Source organism: Salvelinus sp. IW2-2015, linkage group LG4q.1:29 (assembly GCF_002910315.2).
Source record: "Salvelinus sp. IW2-2015 linkage group LG4q.1:29, ASM291031v2, whole genome shotgun sequence".
Lineage (NCBI taxonomy): Eukaryota > Metazoa > Chordata > Actinopteri > Salmoniformes > Salmonidae > Salvelinus > Salvelinus sp. IW2-2015.
Window position 1 is genome coordinate 60,972,552 of NC_036842.1, and position 24,896 is coordinate 60,997,447.

The following is a 24,896-nucleotide window of genomic DNA, read 5'->3' on the forward strand; positions in this document are numbered from 1 at the left end:
GGGGTTCCATTTTGCATGCTATTTTGGCATTTATACGTGTCACATATCAGTTTGCAAACAATGCAAAAATATATCAGTGAGTTTAAAAAAGCCACATACAAACATGTGCTCTTTGTTTTCTTGAGGAAGGCAGCTCAAAAATCCAGTGTTTCAGCCTAGCTCAGTGCTTTCTGTGGTGGTGGGGCAAGCCAGGAGAAAATACGGAGTGTTGCGCCGTGATCGGCTCAGTGTTCTGTCAATCATGGACACCACGTCACCGCCAAGGTAAGGGCAGAGCTAGAAAATTCTAGCCCCTTGGTTTCTGCCAGAGTTCCATTAGACATGCCCAACCAAGAAGCTCAATGTCATTGGCCACAGATAAAATTACATCAAATCACGTTACATGTACAGTAGCTTTGATTGGACTGATCATGTTAACATCATACTTTCAAAATCTTAGCTACAGTCATCAACATGAATCAAGTCGACAATCTACTGACAATCCTTTTTAATCCTTGTTGTAGAAGAGAAAATAAATTTTAGATAAAAGGTATCGGTGCTCATCGGCCATAAACATTACACAAGTTACACATGGAAATCACATTACACAAGGAAATCTCAAAATCAACTATGAGTGGTTTGGAAGGATTCAGTGTGGCAACTGCAAGTATTGACAAAAGCATATTCTGTGGCATGGCTGTGTGGTCGAAAGTCTATTATTTTAAACTAGGAAAAGAGACCCTTAATCTTAAATTACAACATTGGCCATGGTGCAATGAAGCATGATGTTGTGCCGCGCTCAAAACAACTAACTTTGAACTGAAAAATCTGGGTTAGTGAGTTCAAGACAACTGGAACTCAGGAAAAACGAAACGACTGGGAAAATAGGTTTCGAACTTTCATCCAACTCGGAATTGTAAATTCAAACTCGGGCCTCTTCTTAGAGCTATGACCTGAAGCACGACGTCATCATGATTCAACCCCCCCTCTCAGAGTTCCCAGTTGTCTTGAAAGCACTATAAATCCAGAGAATTACAGACTTTGTGACAAAATTTGCCCATGAAGGACTGCTGCGCCACCTCCTGTTCAAGTGACTGAAAAAGTGAGTCCAAAAGTGTCTGTATGCTGCTGCATAAATGACGCATATGCCAGGGAGAATATGATACTGTAGATATGAATAAATACTAAGTGTATGTTGTGTTGTAAACTGTTAGTAGCCCATGTGCCTCATGCTAATAATTTGATTTATTTTCACTTCTAATTTTGCCTACTGTTCTGACTTGGTGGTGCACATGTAGCCTATTACCTGTTTTTGAGAAATGTAATCATTGAATATTGTAAGAGCTTTCATTGTCTGGTTATATGCTCCCTTTATTTATCCTACGGGTCTGATTTGTTTGTACTGGAGAACACTAAGAACGGCCCATGTTCTGAATTATGTTGCGTACATTTCAAAAGTGCTGAACAAATAGTTATTGACTACGTCCGTCTTAGTTCGCTCATTAATATCTTAATGAAATTATGGTTACCTCTTATCCGCTCGTCGTCCCTTACGCCATAGTTTGTACATCTAAATTGTCTGTAGAAACCCAACCAAATCACATTTTTTTTAAACATTTACATTTAAGTCATTTAGCAGACGCTCTTATCCAGAGCGACTTACAAATTGGTGCATTCACCTTATGATATCCAGTGGAACAACCACTTTACAGTAGTGCATCTAACTCTTTTAAGGGGAGGGGGGGTTAGGAGGATTACTTTATCCATCCTAGGTATTCCTTAAAGAGGTGGGGTTTCAGGTGTCTCCGGAAGGTGAGGTGTGACTCCGCTGACCTGGCGTCGTGAGGGAGTTTGTCCACCATTGGTGGCCAGAGCAGCGAACAGTTTTGACTGGGCTGAGCGGGAAGGCAGTAAATGAGCCTGAATTAACTGTTTCGCGGCAGACAAGGCTCCGCTGATAGCCAGGTGTACAGTGGTAAGAAGTTAGGACTGCTGTTGGGACAGCTTTATGTAGCACCGTTTGTCACCGTTATAGTGCAATTAATGTATTGTGTTGTGTAGTGGCTTTGCTGGCATGCAACCCCCACTTTTTTTTTTTTTGCCCCACCAAGATTTACATGCTAAAATCACCAGTGCACGTCTATGTTTGGTTCAGATTTTGCCGGTATGGACGAGCCTTATTTGGCCAACAAAGGTCTATAAATTTTCAACTTTCATTCAGAACCTAAAATGAACCTTATTTCAACGTCCGGAAAACGCTTTTCAAATCCGGAGAAAATTATGCATAAACATGAATACATATCATTTGTTGCACTTCAGCATTGCACAATTTTAAGTTAATTTCAACGCAGAAATACGTATTTTTCATTTTGCTTTCCCCCAGTGACTTGTGTTAATATGGTATTCTGGTCATGATCAAGGGCTCAGTAGTGAACGAGTTACTGAGTGAATAGCAGGAATCCTAGTGGATATACAGTTAGCTAGCTAACAGACCACAGGTATGAGATTAATGGCTACACAGTAACATTATCGGATGGCGTTTTAGCTAGTTCTACATTGTTTCACATGTTCGACTGACCTCTTGAATGTCTCGCGAGTCACTCGATTTCTCCAGGATCCAAGTCGGGAAATGTGCTTCTGTCCGACTAGGTAGCCTCTCGTGAGAAAGCAAAATGTCATCAAGAGATAAGAAATTCTCTTCCATCCCCACCCGGGAGGCACGGGAATACGGAATGTGTTCCATTAAAACTCACAGTATTCAAAAGTAGATATCTCGACAAGTTATTAGCGAGCTAGCTAACTTCTGCTGTGTGGGACTGTTTACATTTGCTTCTCTGTTTGGCGCGAAACTTCAAAATGACCCGACATGCGCAACAGTCCACTTTTGACCAGGCAAGAGCAATCGATTTTCGACAGTCAAAACAATCGGATAAAACAGAGAGCTTTCTTAACATTTAGCCTATAATACTTGTTCTTATGAGAAGAGTACATGAAAGACGTGCACATTAAAGACATATGCTTAATGCTTATTTTTCTTTGTTCTTTAAAAAAAAAAAAAATCTCCGTGCATTATTAGCAGACTAGCTATATTTTTCACTGATCATATAGGCTAAAATACTCTAACCTGTATCGCTGAAAACACGTTATTCAGTCTCTGAACAGCATGGTTATCTGAGGTGCATGTATTTCTTTGCAACAACAATGCAAGTTTAAGTGATGGTGAGTGATTGTAACTTGCAATTACTAAATTTAGCAGTGAGGTCCAAGGTCGCCTTTGTATGAAGCAGTTCAAATATTTATTTCGTTGTGGTTGTGTTGTTGTAGGCTATGTTTAATGACCACATCAACAAGGATGGCTAATTGGGGTTTTTGAACCTGAGATATGACAATCTGATATACTGTTAGTTAGACTGCCTTGTGCATGAGTGAATGGGAGTGACAAGGTCTGTCCCCTGACTGTGCTGTCACTCAAACCCACACATTCAGACACATAGGCCAACCTGTATCACGTGTAGCCTAAATCAAAGAGATTGTTAACACACACGCACACATTTGATGTGTGTTTCCTGGCACAGTGGCACACCCACACACATTTAATAAAAGAAGCAAAGTAAATACCTCTGACTCGTTCCGTAGCCTATAGGCTATCCTTTGTCTTTCAACTGTGATGCCATGTGAATTACACTTTCTCAGTCAGATATGCTTTTAAGAAAACACACAGGTAGTTTTATTTTACATTCTGGCACCTTACAAATTGTTTACTGGGTTATAAATGGTGAATAGTGTTCATTGTTTGTTTATTTATAGTTTATTTAACAGTAGGCTAATAAACAGTTAGGCAATAATTTATGCCATACAAATAGGACTATATTTGGGGGGAAATACATCAAGGCTACTAATCAACAGGATGAGATTTAGTAGGCCTAATCCCATAATTACTCACGAGTCAATAATCTCAACAATGCAGTATATGGTGAGAAAATAATAATACTGTCCATCTGCATGTTAACTTGGTTATGACATCAAGTCATATCTCGTCCTCTGCTCACACTCTGATTTGGCAGCCGGGGCGAGACAACAAAGTCATCGTTGGATTTCTAGAAGAGATAGACAACGAGGACAATCTGTTAATCAATTAATCGTGATTAAGAAGATAGAGTACTGTGTTTTCCCTCTTCACACGGTCTTTACATTGATAATCCGAGTATGCGACTGAACGCCATTGTCTGCCAGCAGCAAGAGTGAGAGCGAGCGCGGCGGATATGATAGGGCAGGGAGGGCGCATACATTGACCCGAATCTCCGGGAACTGGAAACAAGTGGACTCGGACACACATCGTTGGAAAGACATACTGGTAGACAGACAGCAACAGTTGTCATTGCTATGATCAGCTGAGCCAGTCAAGGCAAAATAATAAATGCAAATGTGGTAGCCTATTGCGGAGAAGCGCGACTGTCGGATACGTTTGTTGCGCTTTGTGTTTGTCATCCTGTTGTGATTTGGGGCAGGCTACCTGTCATTAGCTGTGAGGGAAACGTGGTCTTATCTTTATCATTTTTTTTCTGTCATTCGTTTGACTCATCTATAATTCTAGTTTTCTCGTGTGGTGGAATCAAAGGATCAGTCGCTCAGATGTTGTGGTCAGGAAATGGGCTGTTGCGTCTGGTTTAGTCAGACTTGACAACCCAGATTTTTTTGGTGCCGTTTGTCTTTGTGCAAAGGGCGAGAAGTCCACTGCAGACAGGCGTGTCGGGGGCGATTCACGCTGCTACACGGCCGACTCCTTCCGGAAGCCCCATTTTAACACCCCCACCCTTTCTCGGGTGCTTTGGATGGGGGCCAAGCCATGTTAACGGCAAGAGCCATTTGCTTCGTTAGGCAGCCCATCGAGGAGTTGCTTTCCCTCTTCTCACATAGAGCGAGATCCACGATCGTGCTCGACTGCTGGCTCGCGGACTTCACTTGCGCACTACCACCAAGTGGCACTATGGGGCTACGCAGCCGCTCAGTGAGTTCAGTGGCTGCGATGTGGCATAGAACATAGTCCTGCGGTGCCCTCTTGGGTTTTATACCCCCAGAGGAACTTGACTGGACAGGCGGAGGGGGTCTGGACTAACGCTGCCCATGGTTAACGGCTACAGGAAACAAGCGGCGGGCATCACTCACGGACGGTATGCCTCTATCTGGGATCCCGAGGTCTGTGTCTTGGCAGACGGCACTCCTCCCCTGCATCATGCACCCCGGTTGGTTTTAGGCGAGCCACAGCAGTGGTTAATGGAGTGTGCAACACATCCACCTCTTGGCTGGCAGCATACATCACATTTATCAGGCTTACAGGGATTCATTGACAATTAGCCTAGATGTCATCAGAAAACTTCCCTACCATCTATGGAACTTCATTAATTAATTTGTGAAGTGTGATGTGGCAGGCCAGTAAGTCAGGGTTTTTATAAAGTGTCTGACCTCTTGTATGCCAGATCTCTCCAATACCTTGTGTGAAAATGATGCTAATAAGCTATGTTCCCAAATCTAGCTCAGTCAATTGGCCTATGATTAGAGAGGAGGGAGGGCCCAGCATTATCATCCGCTTACCTCAGACCACCAATATGTGTCTCACTGACTGGCTTGTCAGGGCCTGAGCTGCAGAAAACTGAGACACTGCTCAGGTCCCCAGGCCCTCATTACCAAAGCTCAAACCAGCAGCCCACAGGAGGGAAACAGAAAGTTAGGCATCATCCAGATTGTTTGCCTCCCTTTATCGCTAGTGACCCCTGATATTCATGTTTTGTGACTGAGAAGCTTTGCTGCTGAGCAACGAGCGGGGGGGGGGGCTCAAGGGGGCGACCTAATAGAAACATAGGTTCTCTTAATGACTAGAAATGATTGATGTCTCACATGTACTTCAGTTATTCAAAGATTTCACAGGACAATATTAAATTGTGGTATATTTGAAAAAGATGAAGGACCATGCTATGTCAGCTACCACTATTCCTATACACTATCTTTTTTTCTAGACCAATACTAGTATTAAAGGATCTTGATTTTCAACAAAGTCACTCAGTATTCCATTCGACTTCCTATATTGTCCCGATATGTGGTCTCTGATTTCCCCCCAAATAAATGACTGCTTGCCACTGCGTAGATGATTGGTTCAGATTTGGTCTGAACCGCACCTAAAACAGTGGATGTGAAATCAAGGCCGTCTGGACTGCACAAAAGAAAACATCCAAAAGGTGTCGGTCTGTGCTTACTGAGGCCTGTGCCTACATTGTTGCCTGAAATGTTATTTTATAAATGCCCATCTGTGGTATGTCTACCGCTTGGAAAACACAAAATAAGACATCCGGACAGGGCCAAAAAATGGCCAAAAGACATTGGCTGGAGCCTACTGGGGTGTAGCCTACAATGTCAGCCAGCAATGGAATTTTATGAATGCCCACCGATTGTAAAACAGGCCGATGCATTGGCTGTATTAGTCCTGATTCCTGGGACTAATCAATTTGCCTATTTAAGCTATGAATATCAACTACCCAACTTTATCAGGAGTTATCGCGAGCCTATTTGTAATGTGTTTACAACAGCGGGAAATACAGAAGTATTTTATTTTGTCAAAAATGGACAGATACAAACTTGAAACCACTAATGACAATGGGGTAAAACTCCTGGACAACAGTTGTGATTGTCCATTCCAAATTGTCCCTTTTACTTTGACCTGTCCTGTTTTTAGGATATGTTTGTTCACATGCCAGTGCATTTTTATTTTGGTTGAACACCATTTAGGTTAGGCTATTTGATCTGAGAAACCTGCATGATGTAAAAAGTGTCCTTCTCAAAATGTATGACAATGTAATATCTCCAGCCTGTAGGCTACAGAAAGGCCACATATTCTTTCTACAGTGGTTTCTCTAAAAGTTGCGAGCTTGCGCTGCGGGACTTAGAGGTACCCAGCTTCATTGCTCCAGACCACAACAAGGAGGAGTTAGAGCACTCATTGTGCATTTGGGTCCCAAGGTTTTTATTTGACCAATCATATCGAGTGGTTCCAATGACGAATTTTGACGTGAGCCACCCTTGTGGCGTCCTTCAACAAAGATGGCTGACAAAATAGTATTGTGGAACTAGATGTAAGTTGTTCTAACGTGAGACGGAACTGGGGGGAAAAACGACTTGTGTAGAATGTAAACCTCGATGGTGTCAACTGTGCTTATGTCTGCGTAGCGTAATGGGAAAAACAAAAACTTCTGGCCTAGCGATCAATGACAAACAAGCTCGCTGCCCAGGCTTGCATAATTACAAAGAGGAGATTCTCCTGACTTAAAATGGTGCCCGTGTCACAATTTTCGCTCCACAAAAGCCACGGCCCATGCAGAGCAAGGCGAACAACTACTTCAAGGTCTCAATGAGTGACATCACTGATTGAAACGCTATTAGCGCACACCCCGCTAACTAGCGCGCACCCCGCTAACTAGCTAGCCATTTCACATCGGTAACACCCGACTTGAAATAAAATCTAAATATACACATTGCGAAATTGTTTCCAGCAGCACATTTACAGTCACCAACGCTCTGGTTAACACGTAAACTGCCTTACCACCTCTGCTAGGGTGAGTAAAATGGTCAGCGTGGTCTCATTTGGGTCTGGAAGTAGCTAGCCAACATTAGCTTGGGTGCTTGACTGCCGTTTTATAAGACCAGAACGCTCAAATCAACCCTACTCCTCGGCCCGAACGTCCAGTGTGCGCTCTGAGAGCGAAATGGTCTGAATTTACAAACAAAGTTTTGCAAGCCACAGCCACATGACTCACTGTCTGTAGGAGGCAATTGCCGGCTAATGGAAACCCTGTCAGGGATATGAGTCTAGCTAAATTGTAAAGTATGGTGGAGCTGTTTTACAGGAAAACATTTCATGATCTCATTGGATTGTAGTGGCCTTGTTGTTTGAGCAAGAGTTTTGGAAAATATTGCGTTTTGAAGACGTGCATCCATAGACACGATATAGCAAATTTGGTGCGTGCGATCCAGCGGTTCTGGAGAAGATGTTTTAACATTAGAAATGGTCCAAGTAAAGTAATACAAAAGCAAAAAAAGACATGTTCCTGGTATTTGGCACAAGCGATGGTAAGACTACAGAAGAGCTAATATAGGGAGACATGTCATTTGTTCCTGATGGTCTCAGATGGGCCACAGCTTGAACCCCGGCATTAGGCTTTGCTTGCGGCTAACTCATCTCATTATTAATAAGAGACAAAATAAGCACTCCATTGTGTAGCTATAAGACCCATATTAAAGTTATAAAAAGTCATGAGCCTTGTGCGTGTGGCCAAAACTTGAAATGCATTTTGGGAATGTTGTTTGTACTGTACACCTGGGCAGTTAAATCGGTACTAGAGGTTCCGACTGATTTATGATTTTTCAACACGAGCCGATAACCGATTTATATGGATGGAAAAAAAATGCCGATCCAGATATTGGAAGGACAAAAAAAGCCGACTACCGATTATTCTGGCAATTTTTTGTATTTATATAGATATTATATTATTTATATATATATATTATGTTACACTATATAATATTATTTATATAATATATATATATTATATATATATTTATCTATAATATTTATAATATTATAGGAATATATATAATTATATATTATATATATATTATAGTATTAATAATTATATAATTATTTATATTATATTTATATAATTTATATCTTATAACTATTTATAAAATATATATATATTATATATATTATATATATATATATATTTATTCTAAATATATTATATATATATATATATTTAATATATTGTATTAATTTATTAATATATTATATATAATATATACTAATTTATATATTATATTATATATATATATTATATTATAATATATATATTATATATATATATATATTAATAATATTTATATTATATATATGTATATATTATATAATATATATTATTATATATATTTATATTCATAACTATACTATATATATTTTAGTGATATAATATATACTAGTTATATATATTATTTACGATATATAATTATACTTTAAAGTTAAAATATATATAATAATTTTTAATAATTTATATATATATTATAATATAGTATTATATTATATATATTTAGTATATTATATATAGATAATATTACATATATATACATATTATATTAATATAATTATAATATTATATTATCATAGTAACGCTTTATTATATAATATATATATTATATATATTATTATTAATATATATATAATTAATATATAGTATCTTCAATTAATATTATTATTATTTAATATATTTATATCATAATATATATATTTATATATATATAGTAATAGTATATATTTTATATAATAAATATAATATATATATAATAGTATTTAGTATTTTATATATATATTTATAGTATATATTATATAATATTTATATATATATATTACTATTATATTTCAATTATATATATATTATATGTGTAAGTATATATATAATCATAATAATATATATATATAAATATATATATATATAATAATATATACGAATAACTACAACATACATCATACACACACACATTTTTGTAATAATGACCAATGCAACAATACTGAATGAACAATGAACCATTTTATTTTAACTTAAAATGATAATCCAAACACACACACACACAGCTCTGAAGTGACAATGATACTGAAGAGTATGCTTAGGAGACAAAATATCCTCAACTGTTTGAATAAAATAGAGTTTAAGTTACCTGAGAGATGTTGAAAACAGAAAACTGTAATTTCTATATGCAGAAATCTACTATTTTAATGATGGAGCATATGGTAAGAATTTGACGACCAAAGTGCGGTAGGTGGTCAAATCCCCACCTTCTAGCAAAATCTGAAAATCGGTTCCTTCATTTATTCCATAGGATATTTTTAGATTCGAGATATTTTTGATTCACTTAAAAATAAGGTCTGTGTTTCGTGCAGGCTTACACACCGTGCCAATTTTATAACTGTAGATATCCATAGGACAAGTAACTCTGATCAATATTGGCTAAATATAAGCGAAGGTCATATTTTTTTGTAGAGTGGATTTATGAAAATATGTTGACAAACGTTACCTTATCCTAGTGAGATTTACACGGTATCAAAACGTCGAGGCGGTTTAAGCCTGCACGAAACACAGACTTATTTGAAGTAGATCAAGACATTCTCTATGGAAGACATGAACGGTAAATAATAAGAAGGAACCCCTTTCAAGTTCAGCCGCAAGTTATTACAGGATTATAATGCGTCGACTATTTCTCTCTAAACCACATACCTTTGACTAACCCGGAAACTATCACCTCAAACAAAACGATTTTTCCGTTCGTATTTTCTAACGTGTGGCATCATGAGTCTAAATATTCTGTTACATTGCACAACCTTAAGTTATGTCATAATTACGTAAAATTCTGGCAAATATTAGTTCGCAAAGAGCCAGCGGCCCAAACTGTTGCATATACCCGACTCTGTGTGCAATGAACGCAAGAGAAATGACACAATTTCACCTGGTTAATATTGCCTGCTAACCTGTTTCTTTTAGCTAAATATGCAGGTTTAAAAAATATATACTTGTGTATTGATTTTAAGAAAGGCATTGATGTTTATGGTTAAGTACACATTGGAGCAATGACAGTCATTGATTGATTGTTTTTTTATAAGATAAGTTTAATGCTAGCTAGCAATTTACCTTAGCTTACTGCATTCGCGTAACAGGCAGGCTCCTCGTGGAGTGCAATGTAATCAGGTGTTCGAGCATTGGACTAGTTAACTGTAAGGTTGCAAGATTGGATCCCCCGAGCTGACAAGGTTAAAAATCTGTCGTTCTGCCTCGTAGGCCGTCATTGAAAATAAGAATGTGTTCTTAACTGACTTGCCTAGTTAAATAAAGATTAAATAAAGGTATAATTTTTTTTTTTATAATAATAAAATCGGCGCCCAAAAATACCGATTTCCATGTGTTATGAAAAACTGAAATCGGCCCCGATTAATCGGTCGACCTCTAATGGTTACACCAAATGGTTCGCTCCTACAGACAGTGTGTCGTGTGGTTTTGCTATATAAATCAGGCAGACAGGCGCCGATGCAATTCAGTTACTGTTCGRTTGAATGTTAGATTGGGCAAAACGAGTGACCTAATCCAGTGGTTCTCAAACCTCTCCTYGGGGACCCCCAGSCATTTAATCTATTCCAGAGCTAGCACACCTGTTTCAACTTGTCAACTAATGATCAATCCCTTGACTATGTGAATCAGGTGAGCCAGTTGAGGGTTACTACAAAATTGTGAAATGTCTGAGGTTGCCCGAGAAGAAGTTAGAGAACCAATGACCTGAGCGACTTTGAGCGTAAGCAGCATGACTCCATGGCCACATCATGCCTGGTGTCAACGGTACAGGCTGATGGCGGTGGTGTAATGGTGTGGGGAATGTTTTCCTGGCACACGTTAGGTCTCTTGATACCAATTGAGMAATGTGTCCATGCCCCAAAGAATTCAGTCTGTTCTGKAGGCAAAGTYGGTCTGGCCCGGTACTTGATGGGTGTGCCTAATAAGGGTATATATCTAGCTAGCTATGTTATTTTTGATCCATCACCRAAATAATATTTTTCTTCGGTCTTCCAGGGTACGAAGATGGAGATGCCCCTGTTCCTGGCAAAGGGCTTGTATGAGAGGAAGAGGCGCGTTGTCTCAGTGGAGCTGCCCAARGTCTACAAAGAGGGCTGGAGAACTGTGTTCAACGCAGACCCCACTGTAGTAGACCTTCACAAGATGGGACCCTATTACTATGGCCTCGGCTCCCAGTTGCTGCACTTTGACAGCCCTGAGAATCCGGAGATTGCCCAGGCAGTACTTCAGGTGAGTACAGCACACAAACAGTGATGTCAGAGGGTATAAATAACACCCAACTCAAATCCCCCCCCCCCCCGGACAGTTCAGGTATTATTAACTTTGGCTGCTAGCAGAAACTTTCCTTTGACTCTCCCCCAGAAACTGTGCATATCCCAACTAACCTTCATTGTTTTATTAGTCTGCTGTTGATACAGTCCCAAAATGTTTGGCATGTCAGCAATCAAGTTTTCAAGATATAGAACTTTCAAAATACAGAGTGTCACAGTATGATGCATTTTGCAAATACCAAAATATCGATTTTTGAATGGAGTTTTCCTTCCATATCGTACTATCACTCTTTTACCGTCATCATTGATTTCATATAAGGGAGAAGTGTATATAGCGATTCTGGGGAAAYAATTTTAAACATACTGGCCCTGTGCAGAAACCCAACTCTCTTCTAAGCATAGCTCCTGCCTCATTGGTGCTACTACCATAGCCAAATTATTTCTCACTGATCTTTATCTATTTGTACCCATTTAGTTGTATAATATCACTAGAAAGTTTATGAATGAGTCACCACCCAGGTCAAATGGTTGGACACGCTGACAAACCCATTCAGTGTTATGTCCCATAGTCAGCCACTAGGTGGTGCCATGTGATCGAATTGTCATCATTGACTAAAAGGCTGCGTAGTGTTTTGTTGCTGGGCAGACTGACAAATCACATCAGTCATCTTTGAAAAACAATGACTTCAAGTGAATCCAACAGGATTATTAGTAGACTCTGCATCCACGAAGGATGACTGAGTTTCATCAAATGTTTTTATTCACCTCTTCTATCTCCTTCATGTATGTATACATGAATGTATACACGACTTCGGTCGCCAGTTGTACGGTGTTTCTTCCGACACACTGGTGCGGCTGGCTTCCGGGTTAAGCGAGCAATGTGTCAAGAAGCAGTGTGGCTTGGCATGGTCGTATTTAGGAGGAAGCATGGCTCGCAACCTTTGCCTCTCCCGAGTCTATACGGGACTTGCAGTGATGGGGMAAGACTGTAACTACCACTTGGATATCACGAAAAAGGGGTAAAAAGTACAAAAAATRAAGGTACAATTTGGGAAAAATCACGTCGCCATTTCCTGCTTGYTWAAATTCTAACAGTTTGYCCAATTTKAGTTTGACAAAACAAGCATAGAGAACCATTGTACCATCTAAACCACTGTTAAATGTCTTTTCATTAACCAAAACTATTGTATTTTCAGCTGTTTGAAGCTGGTGTACAAAACCSAAAGTAAAAGGTGCAAAACGCAACGTAAGAACGGGAAGCATAGAAATGGCGCAAATAGAACAGATTTAATGTGTYTTAGACTTGCTTTCAATGACAGATCTAGAAATTTAAGTTATATGTGAATTTGGTCCAGGTGTCCAAAAAGTAACATTTCAGCTTTAAGGTGTCTGTAATAGAATAGATGTGGAAAAAACGAATATAGACATTGATAAATGCATTTCTGTAGCTGTATTTCTTTTAGTTTTTTTTTTTTTTTTACAATAGAGGGTGAGTGCCAAGATGGAGTCACTGCTTCAACACAGCTCCCCCTATCAGTCACCTAGTATGTATGTATGTATGTATGTTACTACCACCGTTCAAAAGTTTGGAGTCACTTAGAAATGTCATCGTTTTTGAAAGAAAAGCAAAAAAAATGTGTCCATTTTAAAATAGCATCAACTTGATCAGAAATASAGTGTAGACATTGTTACTGTCGTAAATGCCTATTTTTATGGAATATCTACATAGGCCCATTATGAGCRACCATCACTCCTGTGTTCCAATGGCGCGTTGTGTTAGCTAATCAAAGTTTATAATTTTAAAAGGGTAATTGTTCAGTAGAAAACCCTTTTGCAATTGYGTTAGCACAGCTGAAAACTGTTCTGATTTTAAAGAAGCAATAAAACTGGCTTCTCTACTCAAGCCCAGGACCTCCACATCCGGCTTCTTCACCTGTGGGATCGTCTGAGGGAATGGGGGTCAGGGTGCTGAGGAGTATTTCTGTCTAATAAAGTATTTTTGTGGGGAAAAACACATTCATTGGCTAAGCCTGGCTCCCACGTGGGTGGGCCTATGCTGCGCCGCTGCCCAGTCATGTGAAATCCTATAGATTAGGGCCTAATTCATTTATTTCAATGGAATGATTTCCTTAAATGAACTGTAACTCAGTAAAATCTTTGACATTTTGTATGTTGCCTTTTATTTTTGTTCAGTATAAATCATTGGCTWAATTAACCTCTTCACCTCCAGACATTCATTGGTCGTTTCCGCCGGACCATGGATTCCTCACAGAATGCCTACAACGAAGACACGTCAGCCCTAGTGGACCGCTTGGATTACCTGGAGAGGGCACTGTTCAGGGCAGGGCAGAGCGGCCTCAACAGCTTCCAGAACTGGGAGAGGGGCCGCGCATCAACCATCACTGCCTCTAGCCTGGTGCTCAACTACCGCAAGAGGAAGATCACTGATCTGCAGTCCTGAGGGGCATCTCCAAAGATGCATCCCAAWTGGCACCATATTCCCTATATTCCCACTACTTGGGCCCTGGTCCATTTGGAACCCAAAGCAACAGGCCAGAAGAGAAATGACTGAGTTGGAAGGAGAGTAGTGGAGGTGTGTGTGTGTGTGTGTGTCATAAAATATAGAAAACGGATTCCCACATGAAACTTAGCTGAGTTTTGTTTTTATGTTATGGTGTAATCTTGTGTGTTCGATTTTGAGATCTTTATACACATTCTGTACACAAATGTTTTTCAAAGACTTTGTAAATATTTTTTGAWTTATCTGCTTTATGTGATGTAAGTTTGAATTGTTATAAAATTAAAGCTACCKTAGTCTTTAAATTGGATGTCATCCTTAAAGTAAGAAATGGTGGGGTTAAACAGGAATGTTTTTTTGAAAGCAGAGTTACAGTATTTTGCCGACGCATGTGGCCATGCATTTCATCAGGGATGATGAGGCAAAACAACTTTTAAATGGTTGTGTAAGGATTAACAGGAATGTATTACCATATTATGTAGCTCTGCATGCATAATGAATGTAACCTACCCTTCATAAATGTCATTACTACAACAACACCAACTTAATGAATATATGGCAGAACTGATTTACAGCACATCTATTTAGTCTGTTTGAAAACCATCTACAGTACATCATCATATGCTGTGTTCATAACCAAGTGGGAAGGTGGTATTTATCACACGACTGGGAAAAATCCACTGGAACGCTCCTCCAACGGGTAATTATTTAACTAGGCAAGTCTGTTAAGAACAAATACTTATTTACAATGACGGCCTACCAAAAGGCCTCCTATGCGGGCTGGGTTTAAAAATATAGGACAAGACACCCATCACGACAGGAAAATAATTACTAGTGGGAAACTATCATCCCTGAGCTCAGGCTTCTTCCACACRCCAACCTCTGTCACCTAAGTAAATTACCTCTAACAGCATTTTTGGTAGTTAAATGCAAAAGCATTTTTTTATAAAAAGCAAACTATTAATTTGGTTTTTGAACACTTGATTTTGTTTCCAAGCATGATGGCTGTACTTTTAATTTATGGTTAACGCAGCTTGTTGGCCAGTAGCTAATCAGCGTTTCTCAACRAGTTCAAATCACATGAATGCATCCAATTKGTATTTACGATTTCACAACTAGTAACAACGTTAGTCTACAGAGGAGCAGCTTGGATCTCTGCCCATAGAGAATGATAAAGGATTCTTATCTGTCCCATTGTCATCAGCACACGGGCAGCGCCATTGAGGCCATCTCCATTTTGAAGTAGTCCATTTTCCTCTACTACTTCTATGAGTTGGTAAACAGGCTGAAAAGGCGCATACTTCCATCTGGAGTGTGTTCATTGGCTGATCCCTCTTGACCTGGATGGAATTATGTGATCATGCTAAAACAGACTTTTGGTCACTAGACTCTATCGATCTACCATAGAGCCCGTAGTCATAACAGCACAGAGAGTTGTTGATGCTGCTGCATTAGCTACGCATTGGTTGTTAGGGGACTTCATCTTTACAATGAAACTGCCTTAAGGCATTACCCAATTAAAAGTACATCTAATTTGTACTCTGTCAGCATCAAAGTTTCAGCCTGTGAACATTTTAATCACAGGGAATGATTCTTGACTCATGTGAATTGGCTAAAAAATGTCATCTCAATTTGTTTAACCTGAAATGTGGTTTGCATAATGGCCCTTGTAATGTAATCCTCTGTTTACAGTACATATTCATGTGGTGCAGTGTCTGCATAATAATGACTGAAGTGACAGGGAGCTCTCAGGAGATGTGTTATGGGCAGCTGAACGTCAAACAACGTCAAGTTTTGAATGGTTTATTTTTGCAAAAGTGTTTGTGTTAATGTGTGATACATAAATGTGAGTGTGTTGACCTTGTGCTGCTGCTGTCACTCATTAGACTTTGTCGCAGCACTGCCTGTTCCCCAGAGGTGACATTCACACATCACATTCATTTATTGTGTGTGAGAGATGATCAAAAGCTCTATCTGCGTCATAATGCACAAGGGCAAGTCTCGGTGTGCAAACCTCCGCACTTCACACACAAATGAAAGACCTGTAGGAAGCTTTCTAAAGAGAACAAGTACTGTTTACAAACGATTAAACTGTCTATCCCTGTTGAGAGGAAATGTACATACATTATGTATGGTAGTAAATCAGTATGTTTCTACAGTACAGTGGCAGTCCTATATGTTCTCTCTTGTGTTAAATGCGGGTCAGCTGATGCCTGTCCTGTTAGGGAGTTGGTGATGCGATAGAAGCTATTGACGTTCCCCTCTGGGGTGTAGCTATTGATCCTGGGGACTGACCTCTGTGGGGAGGGTTTGAAGAATATTATCAACTTTTCCCTCGTCATAGGCCTACGTCACAGTGTACTGTAACTTTTTATGCTGGACCATCAGGAATCTTACCAGTCCAGACCATTTGGAGGGACTCTGCAGTTCTGGTAATAGTAGAAGTCTGTTGTCAGTGTTTCCTGACCACATGACCTGACCAGGGAAACTCCTGGCTCTAGTCATTAGTACTGCAGAACTGAGGTAATGTTCTTAGCTCTTTAGCACAGGGCCCATTTCTCCATGGTCTTGAGGCGAGAGAGAGAATATGGCTTGGCTAGAGTAGCTTCCAATCAATGCCTCAGCGGAATAAGCCAGGGTTGTCTAGATATCTGAAGATTGTGACGCAATGCCTGAGCACCACGTGATTCTAGTGTGTGTGCTATGTAGTATGGCTGATTTGCAGGCTTCTAGAATGTTCTGGTCTGATCTTGTCTGGTGCTGTGACAACTGTCGGAGCTCTCCCTGGAGCCAACTAGAGAGACTATGCTCAGCCAAAAGATTATCAACATCAAAGGGTAGAGTTAGGGACAGAGTCCAGGAACTGACACACACAGCAGCCTCTGCTTTCTGTTTAGTTTAAGGGTCTCTGACGGATTTAAAACGAACATATTTGTGTACGCTTGCGCCTCATTTTCTGGGTATTATGCAGGCAGATTTGGGCTTTTATTATGAATGTGGCTGCCAATATACTGTTTCCATGCAATTAACTATTTAATTATCTTTTCTTTGAAGTGTACTACTGCACAGTTCCATAATAGGGCTTGTGTTTTGGGTAATTCCAGCCCACATTATTTAGACTACTTTGATCTACTACAGCACTTCTCTTTAAAGTCCTTGTTCTTATTTGAATAATGGTGGTGGGATGCTGCTGGCTTTTTGTTCTGTAACACTACATCTCATTGAAAGTTGCTTCTTCTCACCTTTCTATTTTCTGATTGTCTTCTGTAGGGTGTCTGCCCTTTTTACCCGCATGGCTTCACAGATCAAAGAACAAAACTGAATATCAGAGGAGGCTGGTGGGAGGACCTATAGGAGGACGGGCTCATTGTAATATCTGGAATGGAATAAATGGAACGATATCGAACACATCAAACATGTGCAAACCACATGTTTGACTCTGTTCTATTTAATCCATTCCACACGTTACAATGAGCTCATCCTCCTATAGCTCCTCTCACCAGCCTCCACTGCTGAATATGTGCTAATATATGGAAGCTGTTTCATTGCAAAGATAGTTGAAAAGAAGGTATTATAAGGAGGTGTATATGTTTTGTGTCAAATTGCACTAATGTACAGTATGTGTTTGTGCTGCTAACTTATTTATTAGGCTGCGTTCTTGGCCAAGGCGCATTTGTAAAATAGATGCTCACCACAAAGTGACCTTCCTGCTTAAATTCATTATAAATGAAATAATAAGATGTCCAACATCTGACAGATTTCTTTATTTATGTTTTGAACTACACCACCCAGCGACATAAAGCGTCTTGACTAATCAGGACCACCTCGACCTCAGTGAGGTGAAACTTTAACACGAGCGACTAAAAGTAAACTTTTGACGAGCTTTACTTTTCTGAGAGATGACGACGCCTTCCTCGCATCCTCACTRCAGGGAGCATGTAGCCTAGCTACATCAATAGAACTCTCCCTGCATCTGTCTGCTTTCTCCTCTCTGTCTGCGTGAGAGCTGTGCACTTTCCAGGGGTTTCTGTAAGAGAACAGAGGTGCTGAGGCGCACATTGCATCCACATCGTAGTGATGAGGTGTGTCAGGATTAGCCGTATCTGAGTGAACGCCCCCACACCACTCTTCAAATGGGTATAATCTCCCCCCACTGCGCACTCTGGCACAGACACAACAGCCCAACAATGCCATGGGCTGGGGGTGGGAGGATAGAGAGAGAGGAATATATTCTTCCCAATATTATCTAATGCGGCAAACATTGGTTTTGTATAGGCTGAGTGTAGACTGATAAGTAGTGATAATGGAAAAACTGCGACACAGAACCATTGGTTACCCATGTGATGACGCACAGCATGGCTAAACTACCTATGAACGCTCTATAAAGTATAGCATAATGTACATGTAAAGTGTTACCACTCATCCATCTCTCTTTCAGTCTTGATTGATTCTCTGCATTCTCCCTGGTTCCCTCCGTCTTCTCTACCTCTCTGTCGGTGGATTGTATGTAGCGCTGGGTGTTCTGTCGATGGACAAGGGAGCTTTTCAAGAGAAGTGGTCTCCATAAATACATCAGAGCAGAGCCACTCTCGCTGCCTGAGAGCTGCCCATTCTCAGCATAACACACAGATGAGTCAGAGTTTTACTGCAGGAGGAATACTGTACTCCAGGGTTCCCCAACTGGAGGTCCAATGGACAAATTTGACCCGTGGTTGATTTTATTTGGCCCCCCAAGTATTCTGAGAAAAAAATATGATATTATTATTTATTAWTATTGTTGGACAAAAGACTAAAAACGCCAGTAAATCAGCTCCAAGTTATTTTAATTTAGGAAATTAATTGAAGTATTCCCACGCATAATAGAGTTATACAATCACCAGCCAGTTTTTTAAGTACACACATCTAGTACTGTATCGTACCCCCCTTTGCCTCCAAAACCGTCTGAATTATTTGGGGTAATCTACAAAGTGTCAGAAACGTTCCACATGGATGTTGGTTCATGCTGACTCGATGGCATCATGCTGCAGATTTGACGGTGGTACGTTCATGATGCGAACAACCTGTTCCATCTCATCCCAAAGATGCTCTAATGTAGTGGTCACCAACCTTTTCTGAGTCAAGAATCACTTTTGAGTCAAAATGCAAGCCAAGATTTACTGCTCATATATATATGAGCCCGTCCTCATATATATATATATATATATATACACTGTCAAAAAAAATAAAGGGAACACTAAAATAACACATCTTAGATCTGAATGAATGAAATATTCTTATTAAATACTTTTTTCTTTACATAGTTGACTGTGCTGACAACAAAATCACACAATAAATTATCAATGGAAATCAAATTTATCAACCCATGGAGGTCTGGATTTGGAGTCACACTCAAAATTAAAGTGGAAAACCACACTACTAGGCTGATCCAACTTTGATGTAATGTCCTTAAAACAAGTCAAAATGAGGCTCAGTAGTGTGTGTGGCTCCACGTGCCTGTTTATGACCTCCCTACAACGCCTGGGCATGCTCCTGATGAGGTGGCGGAATGTCTCTCTGAGGGATCTTCCTCCCAGACCTGGACTAAAGCATCCGCCAACTCCTGGACAGTCTGTGGTGCAACGTGCATTGGTGGATGGAACGAGACATGATGTCCCAGATGTGCTCAATTGGATTCAGGTCTGGGAACGGGCGGGCCAGTCCATAGCATCAATGCCCTCTCTTGCAGGAACTGCTGACACACTCCAGCCACATGAGGTCTAGCATTGTCTTGCATTAGGAGGAACCCAGGGCCAACTGCACCAGCATATGGTCTCACAAGGGGTCTGAGGATCTCATCTCGGTACCTAATGGCAGTCAGGCTACCTCTGGCGAGCACATGGAGGGCTGTGCGGCCCCCCAAAGAAATGCCACCCCACACCATGACTGACCCACCGCCAAACCGGTCATGCTGGAGGATGTTGCAGGCAGCAGAACGTTCTCCACGGCGTCTCCAGACTCTGTCACGTCTGTCACATGTGCACAGTGTGAACCTGCTTTCATCTGTGAAGAACACAGGGCGCCAGTGGCGAATTTGCCAATCTTGGTGTTCTCTGGCAAATGCCAAACGTCCTGCACGGTGTTGGGCTGTAAGCACAACCCCACCTGTGGACGTCGGGCCCTCATACCACCCTCATGGAGTCTGTTTCTGACCGTTTGAGCAGACACATGCACATTTGTGGCTGCTGGAGGTCATTTTGCAGGCTCTTGCAGTGCTCCTCCTGCTCCTCCTTGCACAAAGGCGGAGGTAGCGGTCCTGCTGCTGGGTTGTTGCCCTCCTACGGCCTACTCCACATCTCCTGATGTACTGGCCTGTCTCCTGGTAGCGCCTCCATGCTCTGGACACTACGCGTGACGACACAGCAAACCTTCTTGCCACAGCTCGCATTGATGTGCCATCCTGGATGAGCTGCATTACCTGAGCCACTTGTGTGGGTTGTAGACTCCGTCTCATGCTACCACTAGAGTGAAAGCACCGCCAGCATTCAAAAGTGACCAAAACATCAGCCAGGAAGCACAGGAACTGAGAAGTGGTCTGTGGTCACCACCTGCAGAACCACTCCTTTATTGGGGTGTCTTGCTAATTGCCTATAATTTCCACCTGTTGTCTATTCCATTTGCACAACAGCATGTGAAATTTATTGTCAATCAGTGTTGCTTCCTAGTGGACAGTTTGATTTCACAGAAGTGTGATTGGCTTGGAGTTACATTGTGTTGTTTAAGTGTTCCCTTTATTTTTTTGAGCAGTGTATATATTATGTATATACACACACACAGTTTACATACACCTTAGCCAAATACATTTAAACTAAGTTTTTAACAATTACTGACATTTAATTCTAGTAAAAATTCCCTGTCTTAGGTCAGTTAGGTCACCACTTTATTTTTAAGAATGTGAAATGTCAGAATAACAGTAGAGAGAATTATTTATTTCAGCTTTTATTTCTTTCATCGCATTCCAGTGGGTCAGAAGTTTACATACACTCAATTAGTATTTGGTAGCATTGCTTTAAATTGTTTAACTTGGGTCAAACATTTCGGTAGCCTTCCCAAGCTTCCCACAATAAGTTGGGTGAATTTTGGCCCATTCCTCCTGACAGAGCTGGTGTAACTGAGTCAGGTTTGTAGGCCTCCTTGCTCGCACAGGCTTTTTCAGTTCTGCCCACAAATTTTCTATAGGATTGAGGTCAGGGCTTTGTGATGGCCACTCCAGTACCTTAGTTGTCCTTAAGCCATTTTGCCACAACTTTGGAAGTATGCTTGGGGTCATTGTCCATTTGCGAAGACCCATTTGCGATCAAGCTTTAACTTCCTGACTGATGTCTTGAGATGTTGCTTCAATATATCCACATTATTTTCCTGCCTCATGATGCCATCTATTTTGTGAAGTGCACCATTCCCTCTTGCAGCAAAGCACCGACACAACATGATGCTTTTGATTTTCCCATGATGTCAAGCAAAGAGGCACTGAGTTTGAAGGTAGGCCTTGAAATACATCCACAGGTACACCCCTAATTGACTCAAATGATGTCAATTAGCCTATCAGAAGCTTCTAAAGCCATGGCATAATTTTCGGGAATTTTCCAAGATGTTTAAAGGCACAGTCAACTTAGTGTATGTAAACTTCTGACCCTCTGGAATTGTGATACAGTGAATTATAAGTGAAATCATCTGTCTGTAAACAATTGTTGGAAAATTACTTGTGTCATGCACAAAGTAGATAGTAGACAAAACTATAGTTTGTTGACAACAAATTTGTGAAGTGTTTGAAAAACGAGTTTTAATGGCTCCAACCTAAGTGTATGTAAACTTCTGACTTCAACTTTATGTATATTACTTAAAAAACGTAAACCTTTGAAACATTAACCTACACTATATGACCAAAAGTATGTGGACACCTGCTCGTCGAACATCTCATTCCAAAATCATTAATATGGAGTTGGTCCCCCTCTTTGCTGCTATAACAGCCTCCACTCTTCTGGGACGGCTTTCCACTAGATGTTGGAACATTGTTGAGAGGACGTGCTTCCACTCAGCCACGAGCATTAGTGAGGTTGGGTACTGATGTTGGGCAATTAGGCCTGGCTCCCAGTCGGCGTTCCAATTCATTCCAAAGGTGTTCAATGGGGTTGAGGTCAGGGCTCTGTTCTTCCAGTCAAGTTCTTCCACACGAATCTCGATAAACCATTTCTGTATGGGCCTTGCTTTGTGCACGGGGGCATTGCCATGCTGAAACAGGAAAGGACCTTCCTCAAACTGTTGCCACAAAGTTGGAAGAACAGATTCACCTAGAATGTCATTGTACGCTGTAGCTTTAAGATTTCCCTTCGCTGGAACTAAGGGGCCAAGCCCGAACCATAGAAAAACAGCTCCAGGYCATAATTCCTACTCCACCAAACTTTACAGTTAGCACTATGCATTGGGTCAGGTAGCACTCTACTGGCATCCACCAAACCCAKATTCGTCCGTCGGRCTGCCAGATGATGAAGCGTGATTCATAACTCCAGAGAACGTGTTTCTACTGCTCCAATGGCGGCGAGCTTTACACCACTTCAGCTGACGCTTGGCATTGCGCATGGTGATCTTAGGCTTGTSTGTGGCTGCTCSGCCATGGATACCCATTTCGTGAAGCTCCCGGCAAACAGTTATTGTGCTGAYGTTGCTTCTAAAGGCAGTTTGGAACTTGTTAGTGAGTGTTGCAACAGACGATTTTACGCCCTACAGCACTTGGCGGTAGCTTGAGCTTGTGTGGCCTACCACTTTGGCTGAGCCGTAGTTGCTCCAAGACGTTTCCACTTCACAATAACAGCACTTACAGTTGACCGGGGCAGCTGTAGYAGGGCAGAAATTTGATGAACCCGACTTGTTGGAAAGGTATCCTATGACGGTTCCACGTTGAAAGTCACTGAGCTCTTCAGTAAGGCCATTCTACTAATAATTTTTGTCTATGGAGATTGCATGGCTGGGTGCTCGATTTTATACACCTTTCAGCAACGGATGTGACTGAAATAGCTGAATCCACAAATTTTGAAGGGGTGTTCACATACATTTGTATACAGTGCATTYGGAAAGTATTCAGACCCCTTTTTCCACATTTTGTTACGTTACAGCCTTATTCTAAAATTGATTAAATTATTTTTCAATCATCAATCTACACACTATACCCCATACTGACAAAGTGAAAACAGGTTTTCMAWTTTTTTTGCAAATTAATACAAAATAAAAAGAAATAGAAACAGAAATACCTATTTACATAAGTATTCAGACCATTTGGKCAAGGAAGGGCRGCAGGTAGCCTAGTGGTTAGAGTGTTKGGCAGGTTGCTAGATCGAAAGGTTGCTAGATCGAATCCCCGAGCTGACAAGGTAAAAATCTGTCATTCTGCCCCTGAACAAGGCAGTTAACTCTCTGTTCCTAGGCCGTCATTGTAAATAAGAATTTGTTCTTAACTGACTTGCCTAGTTAAATAGTGTAACTCACGTGTAAGTCTGTGCTGTTGTTTTTTTGTCGCACTGCTTTGCTTTATCTTGGCCATGTCGCAGTTGTAAATGAGAACTTGTTCTCAACTGGCCTACCTGGTTAAATAAAGGTGAATTTTTAAATAATAATAAAGGTTACATTTGCTAAGAGACTCGAAACTGAGCTCAGGTGCATCCTGTTTCCATTAATCATCCTTTTAAGATGTTTCTACAACTTGATTGGAGTTCACCTGTGGTGAATTCAATTGATTGGACATGATTTGGAAAGGCAAGCACCTGTCTATATAAGGACCCACAGTTGACAGTGCATGTCAGAGCAAAAACCAAGCTATGAGGTCGAAGGAATTGTACGTAGAGCTCCGAGACAGGATTGTGTCAAGGCACAGATCTGGGGACACATTGAAGGTCCCCAAGAACACAGTGGCCTCCATCATTCTTAAATGYAAGAAGTTTTGAACCACCAAGACTCATCCTAGGGCTGGCCGCCYGGCCAAACTGAGCAATTGAGGGAGAAGAGTCTTGGTCAAGGAGGTGACCAAGAACCTGATGGTCACTCTGACAGAGCTCCAGAGTTCCTCTGTGAAGATGGGAGAACATTCCAGAAGGACAACCATCTCTGCRGCACTCCAGACGGAAGCCACTCTTCAGTAAAAGTCACCTGACACCCCGCTTGGAGTTTGTCAAAAGTTACCTAAAGGACTCTGACCATGAGAAACAATATTCTCTGGTCTGATGAAACCAAGATTGAATTCTTTGGCCTGAATGCCAAGCGGCACGTCTGGAGGTAACCTGGCACCACCCCTATGTTGAAGCATTGTGGTGGCAGTATTATGCTGTGGGCATGTTTCTCAGCGGCAAGGATTGGAAGACTAGTCAGGATCGAGGGAAAGATTAATGGAGCAAAGTACAAAGAGATCATTAATGAAAACCTGCTCCAGAACGATTGTTCTGATTG

The 24,896-nt window shown here is 40.8% G+C and overlaps 1 protein-coding gene across 1 annotated transcript in view; it reads left to right on the forward strand.

Annotated features, from left to right (window-relative positions):
* The window catches only part of gins3 (GINS complex subunit 3), a 22,473-nt gene extending 6,188 nt beyond the window's left edge, over positions 1–16,285 (forward strand). Inside the window, exons 2-3 of the mRNA XM_023985259.2 lie at positions 11,634–11,867; positions 14,139–16,285. Coding sequence (XP_023841027.1) covers positions 11,634–11,867; positions 14,139–14,369 — 465 coding nt within the window. The 3' untranslated portion in view covers positions 14,370–16,285. The remainder of the gene's footprint in view (positions 1–11,633; positions 11,868–14,138) is intronic.
* The last annotated feature ends 8,611 nt before the right edge of the window (positions 16,286–24,896 follow it).